Genomic DNA, 21,103 nt, shown 5'->3' on the forward strand with positions numbered 1-21,103 from the left:
GTTGATATTGTTTCCTTTAGGAGTTTTAGAAGAATAGTGTGTATTTGTAAAAAGTTAAATATTCCCCCCTAACCTGGAGAAAGTAATGGTTATAGGAGTGAGAACTGAAGAACTATTTATGCTATTGTATAAATATATATACACTTTGAAAATATATATACTTTGGTTGCATCTGTTTTCTCAAACATGATTTACATTCCCTTTGTACTGAATCCCAATGGGGTATATGGATTTTTATAAAGGGGCATTTTAGCCTCATATTTCTCTTATTTGGGTGGCATTTATTGAAAGAAAGGTTAGAAATATTTCTTCTGTCCTGTGGAGCAAATGGTATTCAGCTGTCTAGTCAATAAAAACTCACAACCAGATCCCAAGGTTAAAACAATGGCATTTAAGAACATCACGTGGATTGAGAACAATCACCAAAATTCCTTTAAAAGTTGTTTGATGTCCTGGGCCTGATTCAGAAGTGTGTGTTTCATGAAGCTTTAAAGAGCTCTTTGGCATGGGCTGGCACATTAGCTGGGCTCATATGCTTCATTTCTTTGGAGGACAATGGAAAGCTAGCTTGGTGGGGTGGGGGGAGTGTGTGTGTGTGTGTGTGTGTGTGTGTGTCTGGGGAGATGTGTTCATCAGTGTCCCTGCTGCTTCTCTCCCCACTTTCTACTTAGCTCAGCTACAGGTAGGACTTATTGACTTTATCACATATATTCCACTAAACATGGTTTAGACTTCAAAACAGATACAAAAAATGCATTCAAATCCTAATTTTATTAAGCAGCAGATGAATAGCTTTGTCTTTCACACTGCTTTGTGTACAACAGTGCATTTGAGAGATGGGCTATAAAAAGTTAAAAATCAAGGGTTATTTTCCACTGATTAAATGTATCCGTGTCCTGTATCTTTCCATCTCAATTCCCTCGTTAATAGTAGGAAGCCTAGACAACCTAAATTAATCAGTTTACAGAACAGACTACCTTTCATTTTTATCTTGCAGAGGCAAATGTGAAAGAAAATGCTGTGAAATACATGGACATGCTGGAGGACAAACTTCACAGGTAATGATAGCATGGTGGAAGCCTTTAAGATTCTTAAAAGTTTCTGCAGAAATGTAAATGTTGCTTTAGGGCATGTTTTGGAACTTGTTCAAGGAATAGGGGAAGTCCAGACCTCAGAAAGGAGTCTTCTAAAGCAAAGGGTTTTGTTTTTTTATTCTTTCATTCTGCAACCCCTAAATATGCACCAAAATGTTATTTTAAAACAAATCTGTAGTCTTAGAAGTCCTGTAAGTGTTTGCATTCTGGGTCAGATTCGTGGCTGTGGTACAGCTGTCTTGCCACCAGTCTACCAGTACAGAGTGCTCATACTGAGTAGCTCTAGGCAGCAGAGGAATCCTTGTATGCCACTGGAGAATTCCCTGACAAGTCCCAGTCTCTCGCACATAAGATGTGGCAAAAGAAAAGGGGATATGGCCAGAAGAGCACTGCATCTGCTTCACAAGGCTTCTAGAATGACCTTAAGGCTTCTTTAATTTATGTTGGAGACCAGTCCCGACTTCAGCAGCTCTGCGTTGTGGGGAGCAAGGATAGCAAGAATAGTGAGCTTAAAATAGCAGGTACTTCCCAACCATACCTGTACAAAGCACAACTTAGCTCTGGTATAGAAACTGTTCCCCTGAATTTTTAAACACTCTCCAAGTAATTAAAGACCCACTTAAATTTGAGTAGTTCTGAAAAATATAATGAGCTATTCCTTTGCTTTCTGTCCCAGGAACAAATAGAAATCAAGACAACCCTATAACTGTTAAGTATTTAATTCCTTCTCAGAAAACATATTTTTATGGACAACTGCAAAAATTAATAGTTAATCCTCTTGCCATGTGACCAGCTCTCGTACCTGTTGGATTGCCTCTCCAAGGCTTATCACTTGGTGCTGTGTTGCTTTGTAATGGAATCGTGTTCAAATAGACTGTGTTTTACATTTTGTTGAAGGTTTTTAAAACCTAGAGTCTGGACTCCTGGCTTGTGTAAAAAGCATCTCCTTTTGTACTGCTAAACAGGTATTGACAATGGGCCTTCTCTCTCTAGTGTTTACTGCAATTAGAGGGAGGATTTCAGATGTTTTAGGCTTGTTTAAAATTGCTTTTTTAATTAACATCTTATATTTACTGTCATAGCTATTAGATAAGTCAAAATCATAGTGAAAAACTTTGCTTCTTAATTTTTCATCGGGATTACACATTCTGAAAAATATATGGTGTAGCAGCCCATATACTTGGTTTTGTGGCTTTATATTGAAACAGCCAACCATCCCTTCCCCCCATAACTGAGGTCATGTTCTCTTAAATACAAGGACACTTAAACACAAGGAAATTCTATATAGCAATATCATTTGAGTGTTTTTCATAGGGAGCATTAAGAAAATGGACAGCCTTCTCCTAGCTTTGCAATGGTCTTTTCAAACAAAGCATGATAAGGTGACCCAAATTAAAATCTGCAACTTTCTATTTTAAATTAATATTTTAATCCTAGAAAAAAATAGTGTTTATATATATTATCCACTGTTAGTAATCTGTAAAATTGTGTGTGGCTCCCACCTACCCTCCCACCCGTATGACTGAGAGTGTGCTGGATTTAGAGATACTATCATGTAATGATCATCCTATTTATATGCAATGTCAAAGGATTGAAAGCTAAGCTGTCCTATGGCTCTGTAATTTATTTTGGAAGCCAACACTGATCAGCAATGGCAGAACATTTCAAATTCTCCCAGATTTAAGCAATATAGTAGGTTGTATTTCAACATGTTGAAACTTTACTTAGAGATAGCATTGTTTAGTGCCATATTTAAATTAATATATCTTTTGAAACTCCACTGTAGTTAATTATTTTTCAGGATTGCCGATCTTTTCAGGTTTTACAGAGAACTTAAATACTTGTAGGTGAAGTTCTACATTACTGTGGTCGTATTAATATGTTAATATTGTACCTTTGACCTTTCCACTAGGGATGCAAAAGGTTAAAGGATTAATTGTTTAACCAATAAGTGCAGTGATAACCAGTTAGCTTACCAATTATCCTTTGGCTTGGGATGGGCATAGTTTAGCAGGGAAGGGAAGCCGCATGGTGCACTAGTAGGAATCAGAAGGCAGCAGGGCAGGTTGGGCAGGGGAAGGAGGGAGGGGCTAGGGAGACTAGTACTCATAGTGCAGGGGCGGGCAAAATATGGCCTTCGGGCCAGATCCGGTCCACAAAGTCATTCTGTCTGTCCCACAGGGCCCCTAAAAAATATAGAAAATTAATATCTCACTCTTTGGTGAGCTCAAGCACAAAAAGGAAGCTTACAAGAAGTGGAAGCTGGGACAGAGGACTAGGGGGGAGTATAAGAGTACTAGCTGAAACCCACAAAACATTTGAAAAAGTATTTCTTGAAATACAGGATTTTTAGTTATCCTTTGACCAAATACTTTAATGGAATCAAAACTTCATACAGTTGAAAAGGCTGCATTAAGCTGTCTATGTGTAAACGCAGGCTTAGGAATATAAATACATATTTTGTCAAAAGTCTGACCTTGTGACTTGTTCATAGTCATAGAATAAGAGGGCCCTTGTACATGTGACACGGGGTGCTGGAAGGCCAGGCATGCTAAGGGAAGGTCGGGCTTAATGGGCTTCCAGTGCCCCATGCACCATCCCCACCACCTTCTCCAGCTGCCAGCACACTCAGCTGCCCTTCTGTCACCTTCTTGAGGCAGCCACCCCATTCCCAGGCAGTCTCAGCTGGCGGGAAGGTAGTGGGGATGGTGTACGGGGCTCTGAAAGCCCGCCAAGCCTGAGCTTCCCCAAACACGCCCAGGTTTCCAGTGCCCCATGCACCATTGGATCCAGTGGGTGCTGCCTGAGAGCTTGGGCTGCACCTGCACAGATAGCACCCTGCCTGGGTGGCCGTGGGGGGCACCGCCATCATGGAGGGAAGCACCACCCCAGCACCGCCCCCCTGCAGCTCAGGGGCTGCACGACCCAGTGGTAGCTTCCAAGGGAAGGCTTCACCTGGGGGGAGGTGGGGAAGAACAGCGAGGGGCCTGATCTTTTTTTTTTTAATTTTCTCCCAGAGCCTACCTGCATCTCCCACAGCCAGGGAATGAGCTGCCAGTGGGTTGCGCAGTCCCTGAGCTGTGGGGGACCCTGGTTCTTCCCTCTGCGGTGGTGGCACCCCCCGGGGAGCACCCACACACCCAATGGCACCCTGCCCAGGTGGTCCTGGGGGTGCCACCACCATGGAGGGAAGCACTGGTGCCCCCAACAGCTCAGGGCCTGCCAGGAGCCTGGCCACCGGCTGCTTATTCTGTCTGTCCAGAGCACTCTGGTTGTTTCAGTAAGCATTGTGATTGGCTGCCAAGACAACCAACTGGAGTGCTCTAGACACACAGAATAAACCTATATTATTATTATTATTATTATTATTATTATTACAGTAAAAGCTCTGTTATCCGGCATCCCCCAGGAATGGCAGATGCCGGTTAATCAAATATTCCGGTTAATCAGATGTGCACTCCCTGGCGTCGGCGTGCCAGGGGACAGGGAGGGGGGGCCCTACACAGGCTGCTTTTTCCTGTGCAGGTTGCTTTGCCCTGGGCTGTGGGCTGAAAAAGTGGCAAAGAAAAACTCAGCTCATGGCAGCAAAATGGGAAGTTCCCCAGAAGTGGTACTTTCGGTTTCGCTTTTGCCGCGTTGCACGGATGCCGGTTAATAGCGTTTTCCGGCTAATAAAGTGCTGGTCAACACAGCTTTTACTGTATTATATATTGCTTGGGCATGTAGGGGTGAAATCAGGAAGGCCAAAGTGCAATTGGAGTTGCAGATAGCAAGGGACATGAAAGGATTCTACAAGTCTGTTAGCAGCAAGAGGAGGGTCAGGGAAAGTGTGGATCCCGTACTGAATGGGGGAGGCAAGCTAGTGACAGATGATGTAGAAAAGGCTGAAGTACTCGATGCCTTTTATACTTCGGTCTTCACAGGCAAGGTCAGCTCCCAGACTACTGCACCGGGCAGCACAGTTTAGGGAGGAGGTGAGCAGCCCTTCATGGTGAAAGAATAGGTTAAGGACTATTTAGAAAAGTTAGATGTCTGCAAGTCCATGGGGCCGGATGGAATGCAGCCCAGGGTGCGGTGGGAATTACTGGTAGCACAGCCACTGGACATTATCTTTGAAAATTCATAGTGATTGGGGGCGGTCCCAGATGATTGGAAAAGGGCAAATATAGTGCCCATCTTTAAGGAAGGGAAGGCTCTAGGGAACTATAGACCAGTCAGCTTCACCTCAGTCCCCAGAAAAATCATGGAGCAGGTCCTCAAGCAATTCATTTCTAAGCACTTGGAGGAGAAGAAGGTGATCAGGAACAGCCAGCATAGATTCACCAAGGGCAAGTCATGCCTGACCAGCCTGATTGCCTTCTGTGATGAGATGGCCAGCTCTGTGGATCTAGGAAAAGCAGTGGATGTGATATACCTTGACTTTAGCAAGGCTTTTGATATCGTGTCCCACAACATTCTTGCAAGCAAGCTAAGGAAGTAGGGTTTGGATGAAAGGTGGCTGGATTATCGGACTCAATGGGTAGTGATCAATGGCTCAGTGTCTAGTTGGCAGCCAGTCTCAAGTGGACTGCCCCAGGGGTCAGTCTTGGGCCTGGTTTTGTTCAATATCTTCATTAACAATCTGGAAGTTGGGGTGGAGTGCACCCTTAGCTAGTTTGCAGATTATACCAAGCTGAGGGGAGTAGCAGATATGCTGGAGGGTAGGGTTAGGATTTAGAATGACCTAGACAAATTGGAGGATTGGGATAAAAGAAATCTCATGAGACTGAACAAGGACAGGCACTTAGGATGGAAGAATCCTATGCACTGCTGCAGCCTGGGGACTATCTGGCTAAACAAGAGCTCTGCAGAAAAGGACCTGGGGGTTACAGTGGACAATAAGATGGTTATGAGTCAACAGTGTGCCCTTGTTCCCAAGAAGGCTACCAGCATAATGGACTGCATTATTAGGAGCATTGCTACCAGGTCAAGGGAACTAATTTTCCCCCTGTAGTTGGCACTGGTGAGGCCACATCTGGAGTACTGTGTCCAGTTTTGGCCCCTCCACTACAGAAAGAATGTGGACAAGTTGGAGAGAGTCCAGCGGAGGGCAAGAAAATCGTTAGGGGGCTGGGGCACATGACTTCTGAAGAGAGGCTGAGGGAACTGGGCTCATTTAATCTGCAGAAGAGAAGACTGAGAGGGGATTTCATAGCAACCTTTGACTACTTGAAGTGTGGTTCCAAAGAGGATGGAGCTAGACTGTTCTCAGTGGTGGCAGATAACAGAACAAAGAGCAATGGTCTTAAGTTACAGCAAGGGAAGTTTAGGTTGGATATTATGAGAAACTGTCTTATTAGGAGGGTAGTAAAGCACTGGAACAGGTTACCCAGAGCAGTTGTGGAATCTCCATCCTTGGAGGTTTTTAAGACCTGGGTAGGCAAAGCTTTGGCTGGAATCTAGTTGGCACTGGTTTTGCTTTGAGCAGGGAGTTGGACTAGATGCAGCTCCAGCATTTGCAGTAGGGGAAGCCTGGAGAAGCCCTGCACTGGAACCTGCTGCTTCCTCCACTCCCTGCTGTGCAGGTCCCTGCACTCTGCTGGGAGTGGAGGAAGCCCTGCCCCCTGCTTCCCTGCAGAGTCCAGGACAGGGCTTCGCCACTGTGAGTGGGGAACCCCTGCAATAGAAACAGCTGAGCAGACTGCACAGGGGATGCTCCTTGCCCCCAGCGCAGCACTGGCTGCCTCTATCACAGAGGCTCCACATTGCACGCCTGCAGCTCCCCACTCGCAGTGAGGAAGCCCCATGCTGGACTCCATGGGGTAGCAGGGGGCAGGGCTCCCTCTACTCCTGGCAGAGTGCAGGGACCTGCACAGAAGGGAGCGGGGGAAGCAGAAGGCTCCAGTGCAGGGCTTCCCTTGCTGTGAGTGGTGGAGCTGCACTCGTGTAGCACGGAGCCCCAGTGATGGAGCAGGCTCCACTCCTTCCTCCCGCACAGCGCTGGCTGGAGCTGCATCTGCTCTGGGCATGAGCACCCTGACCTCCCCGCCTGCTGCTGCTGCATGCTATGGGGGAAGCCTACACCCCAACATACCCTATGCCCCCCTACACAGCCACACCCTCTCACAACCCCCACTTATACTCCCACAAACACACACACTATAAAAGAGTGACACTTTATTTTTGAGTTATTATGCAATCCCTTCTATATACAGTACACAATCACAAGTCATGCATGTGATAGTGTATGATTCATTTTACCTCCTTAGCCTGTGCACAGAGGAGGGGTTAAGTGCCAAGGCTGGCTACAGGCGAGACAAATGGACCTTTAGCATCAGCAGTCTTGAATGGCTTTGACCTATCAGCAGAGGTGAGATGTCATGTTAATCTTTCCTCCTGGGTGTTGTCCAAAAGAGAGAGCAGACTGAAAAAAGCAGGCTGGCAAGTCTAGGGCCAAAAGAGTCTTTAATCTGGGAAGCTGGAGAAGACTAGGCAGGAACAACTAAATATCTTTGGAGGGTGCTCAGGGTTGTGCAGTCTAGTTTGGGGACAGAAGGACTGTTTAACCTTTTTGGAGGGGACAGAGAACCTCTGGCTGGCTGGGCTTTATCCCAATACATGCCTTTACTGAAGAGACTGGCTGCTGTGCTGCTTGGAACTGTGGGTTGCACTAAGTCACCCCAAGAGGACAAAACGTCCCTCTCAGGAGTGGAACTGGAGTGGAACTTGAGTCAGGGACAGAAAACCGGGAAGGGTGAGGACCTCCAAGGCTGGGATCTCAGAGTGGGAAGGAGCTTGGCCTCCCCCCTTGCTCTAGAAGCCAAACCTGGGCTGGTTTCAAAGTGTACTCTGAGAGCAGACAAGACTCCAGTGGTCCCAAACAAGTAGCCCCCTGGAGGGCACTCCATGAAACCTTCATGCTATGTGGAAGAACTGTTGGAAATTTATTCTTTTAAACATTTTTATTAATGAAAAAAAAAATGAAGAGCATTAAGACTGTAAATTAAGAAATAAAATAAACATTTTAAAGACCTGTCTGGACTTTCCCCACTCCCCCTTCCCTTTTTCCTTTTTTCTTTTTTTTTTTTTCCCCCTAGGGAATCTTTGCAGTAAATGTTGTTTAGCATTTCTGTTGAAAAAATATTTTGATCATTTTTAATGATTTTATCCTCTTATGGATATGTAATAACTTTATCTCCTGTCTACAAAGTTTATTATTCCTTCCTTTCCTCATTCCCAGGCAGTTTGACAGAATGGTTAAGTCAACACATTTTTCTCCACCTATACAGAAAAACAGTATCATACAAATTTTTAAGTAAAAAAATGTATACATTTTATGGGGCAATCTCATCTCATAAAATGGTAAGCACCTATTAAGCTTGACTAGGTGTGTAAAGCCCTTTGCATTATCTTTTCTTTTGTTTTTAAATCATGTTTATTATTTCTGAGAACTGCTGAGTTAACAGCTTTTGAGAAACATATCCTCTGAAAAGATACAAAAACAGTCAGTGGCCCTGCTGGCTTCATTCACATAACTTTATCAATGTATTTCAACCCATCTCTGGGTTTCATACAGTATACAGTCCTTGGCCACTCTGCTATAACTGAAGGAAGGGGGCCATTGGTAATACTTATGGTTGTTTTTGACACATAGATTGCTAATTACATAATTAACTTGGTATATGATGCACACACATCAGTGAGTCAATATGACCTATATGTCACAGCCAGGTTATGGGAACGTGTAACATGTATTTGTACATATCTATACAATTTAACATATCAACTATAAGAAAAATATATATTTTATTTAAATTAACTCATCACTTCTGTGTTTTCATTTTTTTTAAATTATATAAAGAGTTTTCCAAAGCAGTTTAGCTCTCATGTTAATGAAAGCTGGCTGAGCATCTTTATATGAGGTTGTCTTTCATGCACTCTTGTTCTCTTAGAGAAAATTGGTTTCATGGTCATACTACTTTCCATTCCTCAGGGAGTATCTATTATGGACAATTTAAATAAGAGTCTTGCAGTATCCACATCATTCAAGTTGTCTCTAATCATAGCCTTAATGATCCAACTCTTTGAAGAACTAGAAAGTACAGCTATGAATAGGCCTAAGTCACATGTCTGGGGGGTAGGGGGTGGTGCTGTCTGAGACTCAGGATCCAAAATAGAAAAGAAGTTATACACACTGTAGTAGAACTGTTAAGATTTGGGCCAACATTTGCAAACCTGGATTCCTAAATTTAGTCTCATAAATCAATAGTTAGACAGCTAAATAAAAGTGGCCTGAATTTGAAAAGTACAGAGCATCCATAAAGCACTTTGGAATCAATGAATACTAATTTTGAAAATCATGTCACTTTATTCAGGTTCTCAGGCACGGGACTAAAACTCTAGACATCCAGGTTTGCAAATTTTGCCATTTTTTAAAGCATTCAGAAAGAATCCCCTCTCTTTACGTGGCTAAGAGACCTAAAATGTTTATTACCACACACAACCTTAATTACCTCCAAGTAGTTATGTTTGCTGAATTGCATATCCCATGGACTGAAGCCGTGAAAAACAAGTATTAGAGCTCCTGTCTCATCTCCATTTCACTCACTGATTCTCTTTATTGGAGTATGGCTACTAAGTAAACAAACTTTGTGAACCTAAAGCATGTTTGTTACTGTCCAGTAACTGCCCATGTGCATGCTCTTACTCTGTTCTAAAGGCAAGTAGCCCTTACCATTAATTGGGCATGTCTACATGTGCAACTAGTGCACATGAACAAACTCCGGAGCTTATTGCTCCTGGTCACACCATTTGAATGTGAGCCCAGGAGCAATTACCTACAGAGCAATCAGCTCTGGAATGTATTCTTGTGCAACACTGTGAGCCAGGTTGGAGCAGCCTCAGCTGTCAGGAGGCCTAGAGGGTCAGCCTGCCAGCCCAGGGCTGCTCTGCCTCCCGGTCAACATACCGTAGAGGGGCGCACATTCAAATGGTGATAAACTCTGAAGTGTATTGCTCTGGAGTTTGTTGCTCCCAGGGAGCACATTCAAACAGCATGCCCAGGAACAATAAACTCTGGAACAATAAAATCCAGAGCTGATTATTTGGCATTACTTGCACGTGTAGACATGCCCACTGTAGACTAGGTTATATCACACACACACAGGAATTCCATTATACTACTTTAAGGCCCACTCTACATGTTAATTGTGTAATTATCTAGTTAATTGAGCAATTACCCTGAGACCAGCTACACATGCAAAGTAGATATCACATTATAAAAAGCTCTGAACAGGTGTAAATTTAGACCTCGAAAATGTGTACTAACTTTATCTCTTTGCTATGGAGGTTTAATTTGCACATGTAGCAGGGTCTCCCCTAGGTCTGAAATAGCTCTGTCAGCTGTGGGCTCCCAGCTGCAGAGGTGCACCTTGCCCAGCCGGAGCTGTGAATCCTGTAACTGCTGTGGACTCTCAGCCCCAGCAGTTGTGGATTCTGGGTCCCAGCAGAAGGGTGAGGCTGTGGCAATCTCCCAGCCCCGGGGGAGGCGGGGGAGGGAAGACAGGTGTGAAACCCCTGGGGCTGGGAGCTTGCTGCAGCTGCAGTGTCCCGTCCCTGGGGATTTTACACACCCCCAGAGCTGGGAGCTTGCTTCAGCAGTCTCCCCCAGCCATGGGGGGGATGCATGGAGTAGCCCTACATCTGGGAGCCCCTCAGCTGAGGGACTCCCAGCTGTGAGAGCTTGCTTCTTGCTGGTGAAGGGGGAGCCAGGAATCAGGCTTTCCCTGCACTGGCAATAAAGTGCAATGGGATCTAATGCACAATCCCACAATTGTGCTTACTGCCATGCACAGGTGGCATGGCAGGAGGCACGACTTTGTGGATCACACGTTAGATCCCATTGTACCATTACCTGCACATATAGAGGGGCCCAACTACCATTCTCAAACCAGCCGTAACTATGGAGCCACTACCAATGTGTTTGTATTTAAAGGTTAAAGGAAACTATTTAGAAATTAGAAGATAGGACTCTTTATGTTAAGGAAAGCTAAGCATCATTAAATGATGCAAACCAGTTTGTTAGATTTGGGGTGAAGAGGCAATAGAGCTTGCTATTTTAAATGCCATTGAATTCTTATAAAGCTCTAAATACCTGTTCCTTTGATTCAAACATTTACAGCAATCCTTCAGTGGTATCTATGGGGAAAAATACTTGGAATGCCTCAGCTCTTGTGATACATAATGGCAGCTTTTAGAAACCTTATCAGCCAGCTACTGATAACCTGTAGAAATTTACAACCGTGGCACAGATTGAGCCAATACAACAGAATCATCCTGAAGAGTCTTCTAATGATTCTGTGAGTTGGAAGCCACAACTTTTGGCACATATCAAAGACACTGTATGGCATATCAAATTAGTAGTTTTTAAGTGGCACTATATTGTTAACATCAAAGTCTTGCCCTAGAAATATTTCTTGATACCCAGAGTCAGAAAGCAAATAGAACGCCAAGAGATCCCAAAGTTCTTAATATCCTCTGTTATCTTTTCTCTTGCATTCACAATGTGAGAACTAGGAATGCCGTGGAAAAAATTAAACACAGTGTCAGCAGAAACCCCAACAGAGCCAGCTTCATCACTAATTAAATAACGATGCCTTAAAGGCATTTTTCAAGACTGTCAAGACCAGGGGTGGGCAATTATTTTGGATGGAGGGCCACTTACTGAGTTTTGGCAAGCCGCCAAGGGCCGCATGACAGGCATCCAGGAGCAGATAAATATTAATTTTATAAATTTTTTAGGGGCCCCGCAGGCCGCATAGAATGGCCTGGCGGGCTGCATCCAGCCCTCAGGTCATATTTTGCCCACCCCTGGTCAAGACTCTTTACTGTAATGCAAGGCCCCCATCCCACAAGTTGTCCTGCAGACTCCTGTGCCTATTTGGAGCTCCTTTCAAGGTCAGGCACAGAGACCCTGAGGAACAAGCTGTAGTTTCAGGGCCTAGGTTAGTGAGAGCAATAAGCCTACAAAACTCAGTTAAATAAAACCCCTCTTGGATTTTTCATGCACAAATTCCTCTTACACATATTGGGAAAGGTTTATAGTTCCTGTGTAGCTGAATACAAAGCCCCATGGCCTGCTACAGGAGAATCCTCTTGCTGAGAGCATGGCATAAGCAACCTTCGGGCTGCTCAAAACAAGTCCCCTCACAAGCTCCCCACCATAGGGGGCTTCTTCGTCGTGCATGACATGACACTACAGGCATTGTAGAGAACCCTGGGTGGCCTTCTGTATCTTACAATAACTCTCAACCTGCTGAAATTACACTGGGGATTGTTTTCAACCCCTGAAGCAGCTCAGATTCAAAATCGTGCAAAAATTTAAAGCTACCTTTGCCCTCTTTGCCCCAAGGCTTCATGTTTTATACTATATTTTGGAGAGAGACAGTACAAGCTCTCACCCATTGTTTAAAAATGAACTGATCTTGTTTTTCTTAAGAACACATCTGCTTCAGTAGTGGTAAATGTAAGTTGGACCAAATACTATACATTTCTAGTGACTCATTTTATCCTTTTCGCCCAGCTGACCCATGTCATATAACAGCTGTGAGAACATTAGCTATGAAGTAGTGAGCGGCAGACACTTTATATGCTGTGATGCATTCCATTATATCTCATGGCCCACATGGTGATGGGTCCTAAATCCCTTATCACAGTTGCCTCAGGCTGGAAGCAATTTTTTGTACCAGCTGATGTAAAGATGACATTTCTTGAGGTGAGGGAATTTAATTTGATTGGACTGTACTCCAGGCCTCAAAAGATTATTCTGTGATTTCCATTCATCACAAAAATAGAGGCTTTTAGTTGCTCTTTCTAATTCACAGATAGAAATTATAAAGTTATTTTAGGGGAATAACATTTTTAAAGGCTAACTGGTGACAATTACACTGTTTTTCTGAGTTATTTTCTTTATTATTCTGCAAATGGAGAAATAAATAAATGTGCCCTCTAAGAAGCTACAATATTGCAATGAATGTGCTCTGCCACTATTGACTGGTAATAATGCAGCACCCCGCAACTTTGTAAATGAATACAAAACTTTCTCCTTCAATTGATCCTCTTTGGCTATTTGTCTTGATTTATTTCTGTTCAGCCATGTTTCTTTATTTTATTCTAATGGTGGCTTTTGTCAATTCTTGGACACAATACAGGGAATGTAGTAGAGGCTTATTTTGATGCAAGGTATACTCTTTTGTGGAGCTGCTTGTTTACTGAAGCATGAAGGGGATGTATGTTTTTAGGGCAACTTACAAGACCTTATATTTACTAAAGAAGCAGAATCTTAACCCAGAATGTATTTCACCTGATCTTGTACATCTGTAAGTGATTATTTGTGATAGATGTTCAATCATCCGTCACTTGACTAGTTCAGAATGAATTTGGCAGGAGCCTAGTTGTTCAGCCTGTCAGCACTTAGTCACTTCTATGGAACATACATGATGAGTACGAGGGAAAAGCTGTGCTAAGCTTGCTGAAATTGAAAGGGACACTACCAAGTAGTTGTAGGTGTCATGAGCATTTTCAAAGGAGTTTATAAAAACCAAGTACAAATGGAAACGTTTTCAAAAAAATATTTCATTGAAATAGTTTTGAGGATTTGAATGCCCCATTTGCGGTTGGAAACGAATATTTGCGACAGCTTTCAGTTAAAGCAGGACAACAAGCAAGTGAAACTGGGTAGGAAGAGATCCATTTCATTTCACACTCCAACCTCAACAAATAAAAATAGCCACACTTGTTTAAATAATTAAGGGAATTCAAGATTTTTAAACTTGGCTGCCAAAATTTAGATTCATAAGCCTAAATCAGAGAGAACCTGTTTGCCTTCCTGTTTTTCAGTTGCCTGGATCAGGCTGCCTTCAGAAAACTCTCTGCAGAGGGAGGAGCTGTAAAATTCCATTCACTGAGTTCCTAGTATATTATGTGGTTTGAGTGTCAAACACAGGGTGGAGGCCATTTGCCTCTGAATGTATACAGATGTCCAGAAACTGCAGGCACACAGTTCATAGGATCATAGGATGGTAGGGCTGGAAGGGACCTCACAAGGTCATTTAGTCCAGCCCTCTGCTCAGGGCAGGATCATCCCTGACTAAACCATCCCAGCCAAGTGTCTGTCTAACCTGCTTTTGAAAGTTTCCAAGCATGGCGATTCCATTCCTTCTCTGGGTAGGCTCTTCCAATGCCTAATCCCTATTATAATCAGGAAGTTCCTCCTAAACTCCAGCCTAAATTTCCTCTACTACAGCTTGAAGCCATTGCTCCTAGTCCTACCCTTAAGAGAGGAGCCTGTCTCTGTCCTCTCTATAATCATTCAGGTATTTGAAGTGTGTAATCAAATCCCCCCCTCCCCCCTCAGTCTTCTCTTCTCCAGGCTAAATAACCCTACTTCTTTCAGTCTTTCTTCACCAGTCTTGCCTCCCAGGCCCCTAATAATTTTTCTTGCCCTGCACTGGACTTTTTCCAAATTGTCCATGTCCTTTTTGAAGTGTGGAGCCCCAAACTTGACAGTACTCCAAGTAAGGCCTCACCTGTGCTGAAAGAGCAGAAGAATCATTTCCTTTGATTTGAAAATGACACTCCTGTTAATACAATCCAGAATGCTGTTGGCTTTTTTTGCAACTAGAGCACACTGTTGGCTTATATTCAACTTATGGTCCACTGTAACTTTCAGGTCCTTCTCTTCAGCACTGCAGCCTGGCCAATCATTCTCTAGTTTGTATTTGTACATGCGGTTATTCCATCCCAAGTGCAGGACTGCATTTGTCCTTGTTGAATCTCATCTCATGGATTGCAGACCATTCTCTATTCTACCTCCTCCCAACTAGACATTGAGCTACTGAGAACTACTCACTGAGTATGATGATCTAACCATACCTTACAGTACTTTCATCTAGTCTGTATTTCCTTAGTTTGTTAATAAGAATGTAATGGGAGACAATGGCAAAGGCCTGTCTGAAATCAAAGTGTACCACATCCACTGCTCTTGCTCCTCATCCACAGAGCCTGTCACTTGATCATAGAAGAAAATCAGACTGGTCAAGCATAACTTGCTCGTGGTGGATCCATGCTGACTGTTCCTGATCACCTTGTTCTCCTCTAGGTGTGTCACAATGGATTCCTTGAGGATCTGCTCTGTTATATTTCTGGAGCTGATCATCTTTCAGTCCCTGGATCTTCTTTCCCTTTAAAGATGGGCACTATATTTGCCCTTTTCTAGTCATCAGAGACCTCATCCAATCTCCATGAGTTTTCAAAGAGAATTACCAATGACTTTTAAATTTACCTCAGCCAATTCTTTCAGTACCCTTGGGTGCATTCCATTCAGCCCTGACAACTTGGAAGTATCTAGCTTCTCTAAGTTCTCCCCCATCAGGTCTGGCATTACTCTAGGCTGTTTGTCTCCTATCCTATCTCTGCTGTCAACTGTACTTGTCATCTGGTAGCTGGCTCTCTTTGTGAAAACTGCCATAAAAGGGCATTACATATTTCAGCCTTCTCTGCATTGTCTGTGACTAGATTGCTTTCTGCATTCTGTAAGAGACTTATGGAATCTCTGGTCTTCCTTTTACTTTTAACATACCTATAGAAACCCTTTTTGTTGCCTTTTATGTCCCTTGCCAGCAGCGTCTCAAATTGTGCCTTGGCCTTCCTAAATTTCTCCCTCCATGCATGTGAGATACTCTTATCCAGTATTATGATAAACTTTCCACTTTTTATAGGATTCCTTTTTGAGTTTCCATTCCTTGAAGAGATTGCTGCCTAGCCAGCCTGGTCTCCTGTTGCACTTTCCATTCTTCTGTATAGGATAGGTTGCTCCTGCACCCTTAAGAGAACCTCCTTATAGTACAGCCAGCTCTCCTGGACTCCTTTTCCCCTTAGACTTGCCTCCCAAGAGATCCTACCCACCAAGTCCCTGAGCTTATTCAAGTTTGCTTTTCTGAAGTCCAGTGCCCTTATTCTGGTGCCCTCCCTTCTCCCTTCCTCCTCTTAGGATCTTGAATGCTGTCATTTTTTGGTCACTGTCACCCAAGTTACCTTCCACCTTCAAATTCTCAACCAATTCCTCCTTGTTTGTGAGTAGTAAGTTGAGAAGAGCTTTGTCCCACCTCATTTGATTCAGCCTTTCTACCAGCTGAATCAAAAAGTTATCCCCAATACGCTCCAGGAACTTGCTGGACTTCTTTCAAGTATCTGACTCTCCTATCCCCCCACCTTGAGAACATTGCTAAAGTTTCCTTTATTGCTTACCCTTACTAAGCTTTTATCTAGGTGTCCAGGCTCTTTACTTACCTTTAGGCTTTTGTCTCCATCCCCTGGTGAGCCTAATTTAAAGCCTTTCTCATTAGGTTAGCAAGCCTGTATGCAAAGGCACTCTTCCCTATCTTCATCAGGTGGACCCCATCCTCTTCCCCACAGTACATCTTCCTGGAATACCATCCCATGGTCAAAAAAACAAAATCCCTGCTGGCAATACCCATGTATCTGTCTCTTGCTGTGCGTTTACCCTTGACTGGAAGGATTACTGAGAATACCATCTGGGCCCCCATCCCCTTCACCCTTGTACCCAGAACCATGTAGTCACTTTTGAGCTGCTCAAGCTCACTCCTGGCAGTATCATTAGTGCCCATGTGGGAGCATCATGGAATAGTAGTCAGTGGGCTGGATGGGTCTGAGCAACCTTTCTGTGACATCTTGGATGCAGGCTCCTGGTAGGCAGCAAACATCTCAAACCAACAGATCAGGGCAACAGGTGGATGCCTCTATGGCCTGCAGAAGAGAGTCACCAGCAACCACCACCTCTTGCTTCTTGGTAGGAGTGGCCTTGATCCTCCCTCCCTTACAGCTGCATGGTTTGGCATCCAGTGCCACTGGACTGGCTCCTTCTCATCAGTTACATCACAAGAACATGTGTGGGACTGTGAGATAGGAAATCTGTAATCTGAAAACCAAGTTTGTGATTTATTAGAATACTGGTGCAACTTGTTTTACCTGAAGATCTCATCTTCAGTAGAATAATCCCCTTGAGACAATCCTTGTGGTCTTAGGCTCATTTGCTTCTGGGAGACTGATTCTGAATATCTCCCACCAAAATGCATTCCACATGACTCAGAAGATAAAATCATTGAGTATGCTCTTAAAATTAATGTCACACCTCCACATCCTGTCATTTTATTCACCATACCCCCATAGCCTACATAAAATCTAAAGCTTTTCAGAAAGGTTTCATGTAGCAGTGCTGGGTTTGAGAATTCTCCATTTAAATAGCGCACTGAGCAGGCTCATTAGCATGCCAGTGCTGCTGCTGTCATATTGCTGGTCTTAGAGTTTAGGGAAAAAATTGAAAGAACTGGATGTGCTTGTACATGCACAGAGCTGTTCTGTGCAGTTTGCAAGAGAGGAAAATGTTATGCTTTCTCTGCTTTCCACATCTGTATTATACTGTTTTGGAGCATAGAATCTGGAACATTAAATGAAAACAATCTTCATGTGTCCAGTACTGCCACCTATTGCTCACTTGAGTAGTCCCTACCCCCCTGAGGCAGAGCTGTTGACTTCAGTGAGACAACCTGTGTAACTACAGGTTGTAGGGCTGAACCCCATGGCTATCTTTTATATGGAAAATCTAGCATGCTGGTTAGCAATTGGCACCACAGACGCTAGTGGATATGGTTAATAACTTACAATGTGAATGAAAGTTTCTATATTTTATTGGCATCTGAGGTCACTGAGTCTCAAAAGTATTTTACTGTTTTCACTTTTTAAATGGCCTAATTTACATACTTTATTTAGAGAGTTTCCTGCAGTCGGCGAACTCTAAAACAATTCCCAGATCAGCTGCATCCTATAATATTGAATTTAAAAAGTGTTGAACAACTGCTGCAGCCACACTGAGAAGACTGAAAGCAATTCAATAGAGAATCAATTCTATTTTTTTCTGTATGACATATTTTCTTTATTATTATTGCCTTATTCCTCATCTTGTGTGAGACGCTGTCATGAAAATAGGGTTTTTGTTTCTTAAGAACTCATCTTTCCCTGATGTTCATGCCTAACCTGAAAACATAATCCTTGTAAACAAAAACCATGTTTTTATAAAGACTTCTTTAGGATGGAAGTAATCCGGACAATCTAGTATATATTTTCAGAGTTGTTTTCTTTTTCCTGTTGAGTAGCTACCTGCAGACTTTCATAATTTTCCCTCTAATCCGTTGTATGAGTAATTCCAAGGGTCTCCTGATGCTCATGAAACACCTGATTTCTAGAAACATTCCTGTTAATAGAATTTCCCAACTGCTCAAAAATAAAAGGGGTTGTGAATAGTATTAAAGGGAATCAGTAGGCTTCACAATTCTTGAATAATGTGTACTGTTTTTGTTGGCTAAACTTTGGAGTTATCACCTAATTGTTAGACTGACTTTGAAAATGAAGTGTTCTAAAAATGATTGTGAATACACTTTAAAACAGAATGAAGTATAAGCTACTCTTTCTTTCTTTTTCTTTATTTTAAATAATTTTAGGATTTTTTAAAAATTGTTCCACCTTTCCCACATATAATTTGATTTCTACCTCAGTTTAGCTTATCTGGAGGGAGGGCTTCCTATTTTCCCTTCTTGCCTTTCTTCTGCTTTATTCTATTTCTTCTTTCATTACTTTTTTGTTTCCTCCTCCTATTTCTTCTTATCTTTTGTCTTGTCTCTTCATTTTTTTCTTATTTGTATTTTCTCCTTTTCATGCTCTCATTTTTTGTCTCTTTTTCATATGTTGTTGAAAAGAAAGCTAGATGAATAGAAGTAGAATTCTGTTTTTCCATAAACTTGAATGTTAACTCCCCAAATGCAAGATTGCTGTAAGGACCTGCAAGCTAGGGCAATTATAGTAATTTAGAAGTCTAATATAAATAGCCCTACCTGAACTTAGAAGATGACAACTTTATTGAGATGAATGTGGTGAGCTGAATGGGGAAAAAAATAAACTTGCTGTTGCACAGATGTACTTAGATATAGAAAGTTTGTCCAAGGCTCAGGGGGGAAAACAGAGATTGTAACCATTGCTCTGAAAATGCGAAGGATCAGAACCCATAAATAGCTGGCACTTGTTCTGGATGTCATGTTCATTGTTAATGATACTGAGTGCTGGGAGAAGAGGGCCTCCATTATCATATCTTGTGCTACGAAGTAGCTAGTCTTCCCCAATCCAGTGCTCCTTCCTACCTTTTCCTCTTTCAGAAAATAGCAGGACTGATTTGTACTCCCCACTACTGCTTGGAAAGGCAAATTTTACCAGATTTCCTCCCACCTCTGGTATGCCACATGGCAGAGCAAGGAAACAAGAAGATAAGAACATGTACTGATACTCAGCCTAGGTGAGATAGAAAAAAGAATAATATAAAAAAAAAGAAAAGAAGGAAATGCTCCCTTAACAGGAAGATAGGAAAGATGGCAGTGGGGCAAGCTACTATGCTCCCATATGCACATATCCATGGAGGTAATGGTAAGAATGCCTTAGAGTCCCTTTGGTGATTGACATAAGGAAGCAAAAACCCTACAGTTTAAATCCAGGGGATGGGTGCAGTGGATCAGCTGGCTCTTTGTGCCTGGAGTGGGGCATAGTTGGAGTGATAGTGACAAGAGAGTAAGGGTGGAAGCAGGGCCTTCAGGCTGAAGCTATCTAGGAGCAGAACATATACCAATAACTTTATTTGCAAATACTGGAGAGTTTAATGGCTGACCTTAAACTAATTTCTATGGCTTAGATTGTGCTAGAAACATTTTGTTATGAAGTTTAGGTTTTATATAAAAAAGCAAAAAAAAAAAAAAGGCAAATTCCAAAGTTGCATACTCTACAGTTTCCTTGTGCCTTTGATTTTTTTCTTGTGTCATGTTCCAATTTTATGACTGTTGGGTGGCTGGTATTGATTTCTGTTTTTTAAAGGAGGATGAAAAGCATTAAAGCATTTATCTGTGGTGAGGGGGAGATCTATACTGTTTAAAAAAAATGTTGGCAAATAAGATACAAGATCTTTTTGCAGCTCCTGAGAGAAAGTAGGTCAAGTTGTGGGCCTATTGTCCTTCACAGCGTCCCTTAAAACTTCTGAAACAGCAAAGCACAATCACTTAGCTCTTACTAGCTCTGTATCCATATTAATTCAGAATTCATCCAGGCTGGGACTTTATCCAGACTACTGAGCTAACTTATCTTTTCTCTGATTTTTGATCTCTCCAGATTGATTTACAGTGGGGCATTGCTAAAGACAAGGTGACTAAGAGTGAGATTTTTGGGTTTTATTCATGAAATGAAAATGCATTTTTCTCCACGCTCCTCTTTTCCCTTCAGGTCATTTTGTACCTGGCATGTCAAAAGCTATCAGAGGGCAGGAGAGGGTTCACCCTCAAGCAAAAGAAAATACTGCCTTTATTTATCAAGAAAATGTTCTAAAAATTCAGTCTTTCTAAATGGTTAGCTGCTGGTTATTATATTTCCATCTTTTCCTTGGATACTTCACATCTCCCCATTTCACTGTTAACTGTTCTCATGCTGCTTTCTCACACCAGTGAATATGCAGTTTGTATTACCATAGAATAGTAGGATTGGGAAGGACGTCTGGAGGCCATCTAGTTCAACCCCCTACTGGAGGCAGACTCAGCCCGACCCAAACCATCCCATACAAATTAAACAATCCATTGTGGCATCTGTTAATCTCATTGTACTCTTTTCCCTGAAAAGTGGAGGTTAAACTGAGGCAGTTTGCCCCTGAATGAAAGGTTACCATAGTTTAGATTCATTTAGTATGGAATGGGAGTAGGTAGATTAAATTGTTGTACCCATAACATTGCTGAGGGAGAAGCCAACCAGGGCAGCAGCCCTAGGCACTGCCTTTGTTGAGGGGCAAAAAATAGTGGCTGCTGTTGCTGCAGTTGTCAGTATGGCCACCAGTACTTCCCTGTGTAGAGCCAGTGCCCAGGGTGTAAAGG

General features: G+C 42.7%; 1 protein-coding gene across 2 annotated transcripts in view; it reads left to right on the plus strand.

The window, feature by feature from the left end:
* The window catches only part of DISC1 (DISC1 scaffold protein), a 370,273-nt gene that overhangs the window by 286,535 nt on the left and 62,635 nt on the right, over positions 1–21,103 (plus strand). For both annotated transcript variants that reach the window (XM_025208657.1, XM_025208658.1), the window contains exon 11: positions 998–1,058. In XM_025208657.1, coding sequence (XP_025064442.1) covers positions 998–1,058 — 61 coding nt within the window. The remainder of the gene's footprint in view (positions 1–997; positions 1,059–21,103) is intronic.

The sequence above is a fragment of the Alligator sinensis genome, unplaced genomic scaffold, assembly GCF_000455745.1.
Source record: "Alligator sinensis unplaced genomic scaffold, ASM45574v1 scaffold93_1, whole genome shotgun sequence".
In the NCBI taxonomy this organism is placed as follows: Eukaryota; Metazoa; Chordata; order Crocodylia; family Alligatoridae; genus Alligator; species Alligator sinensis.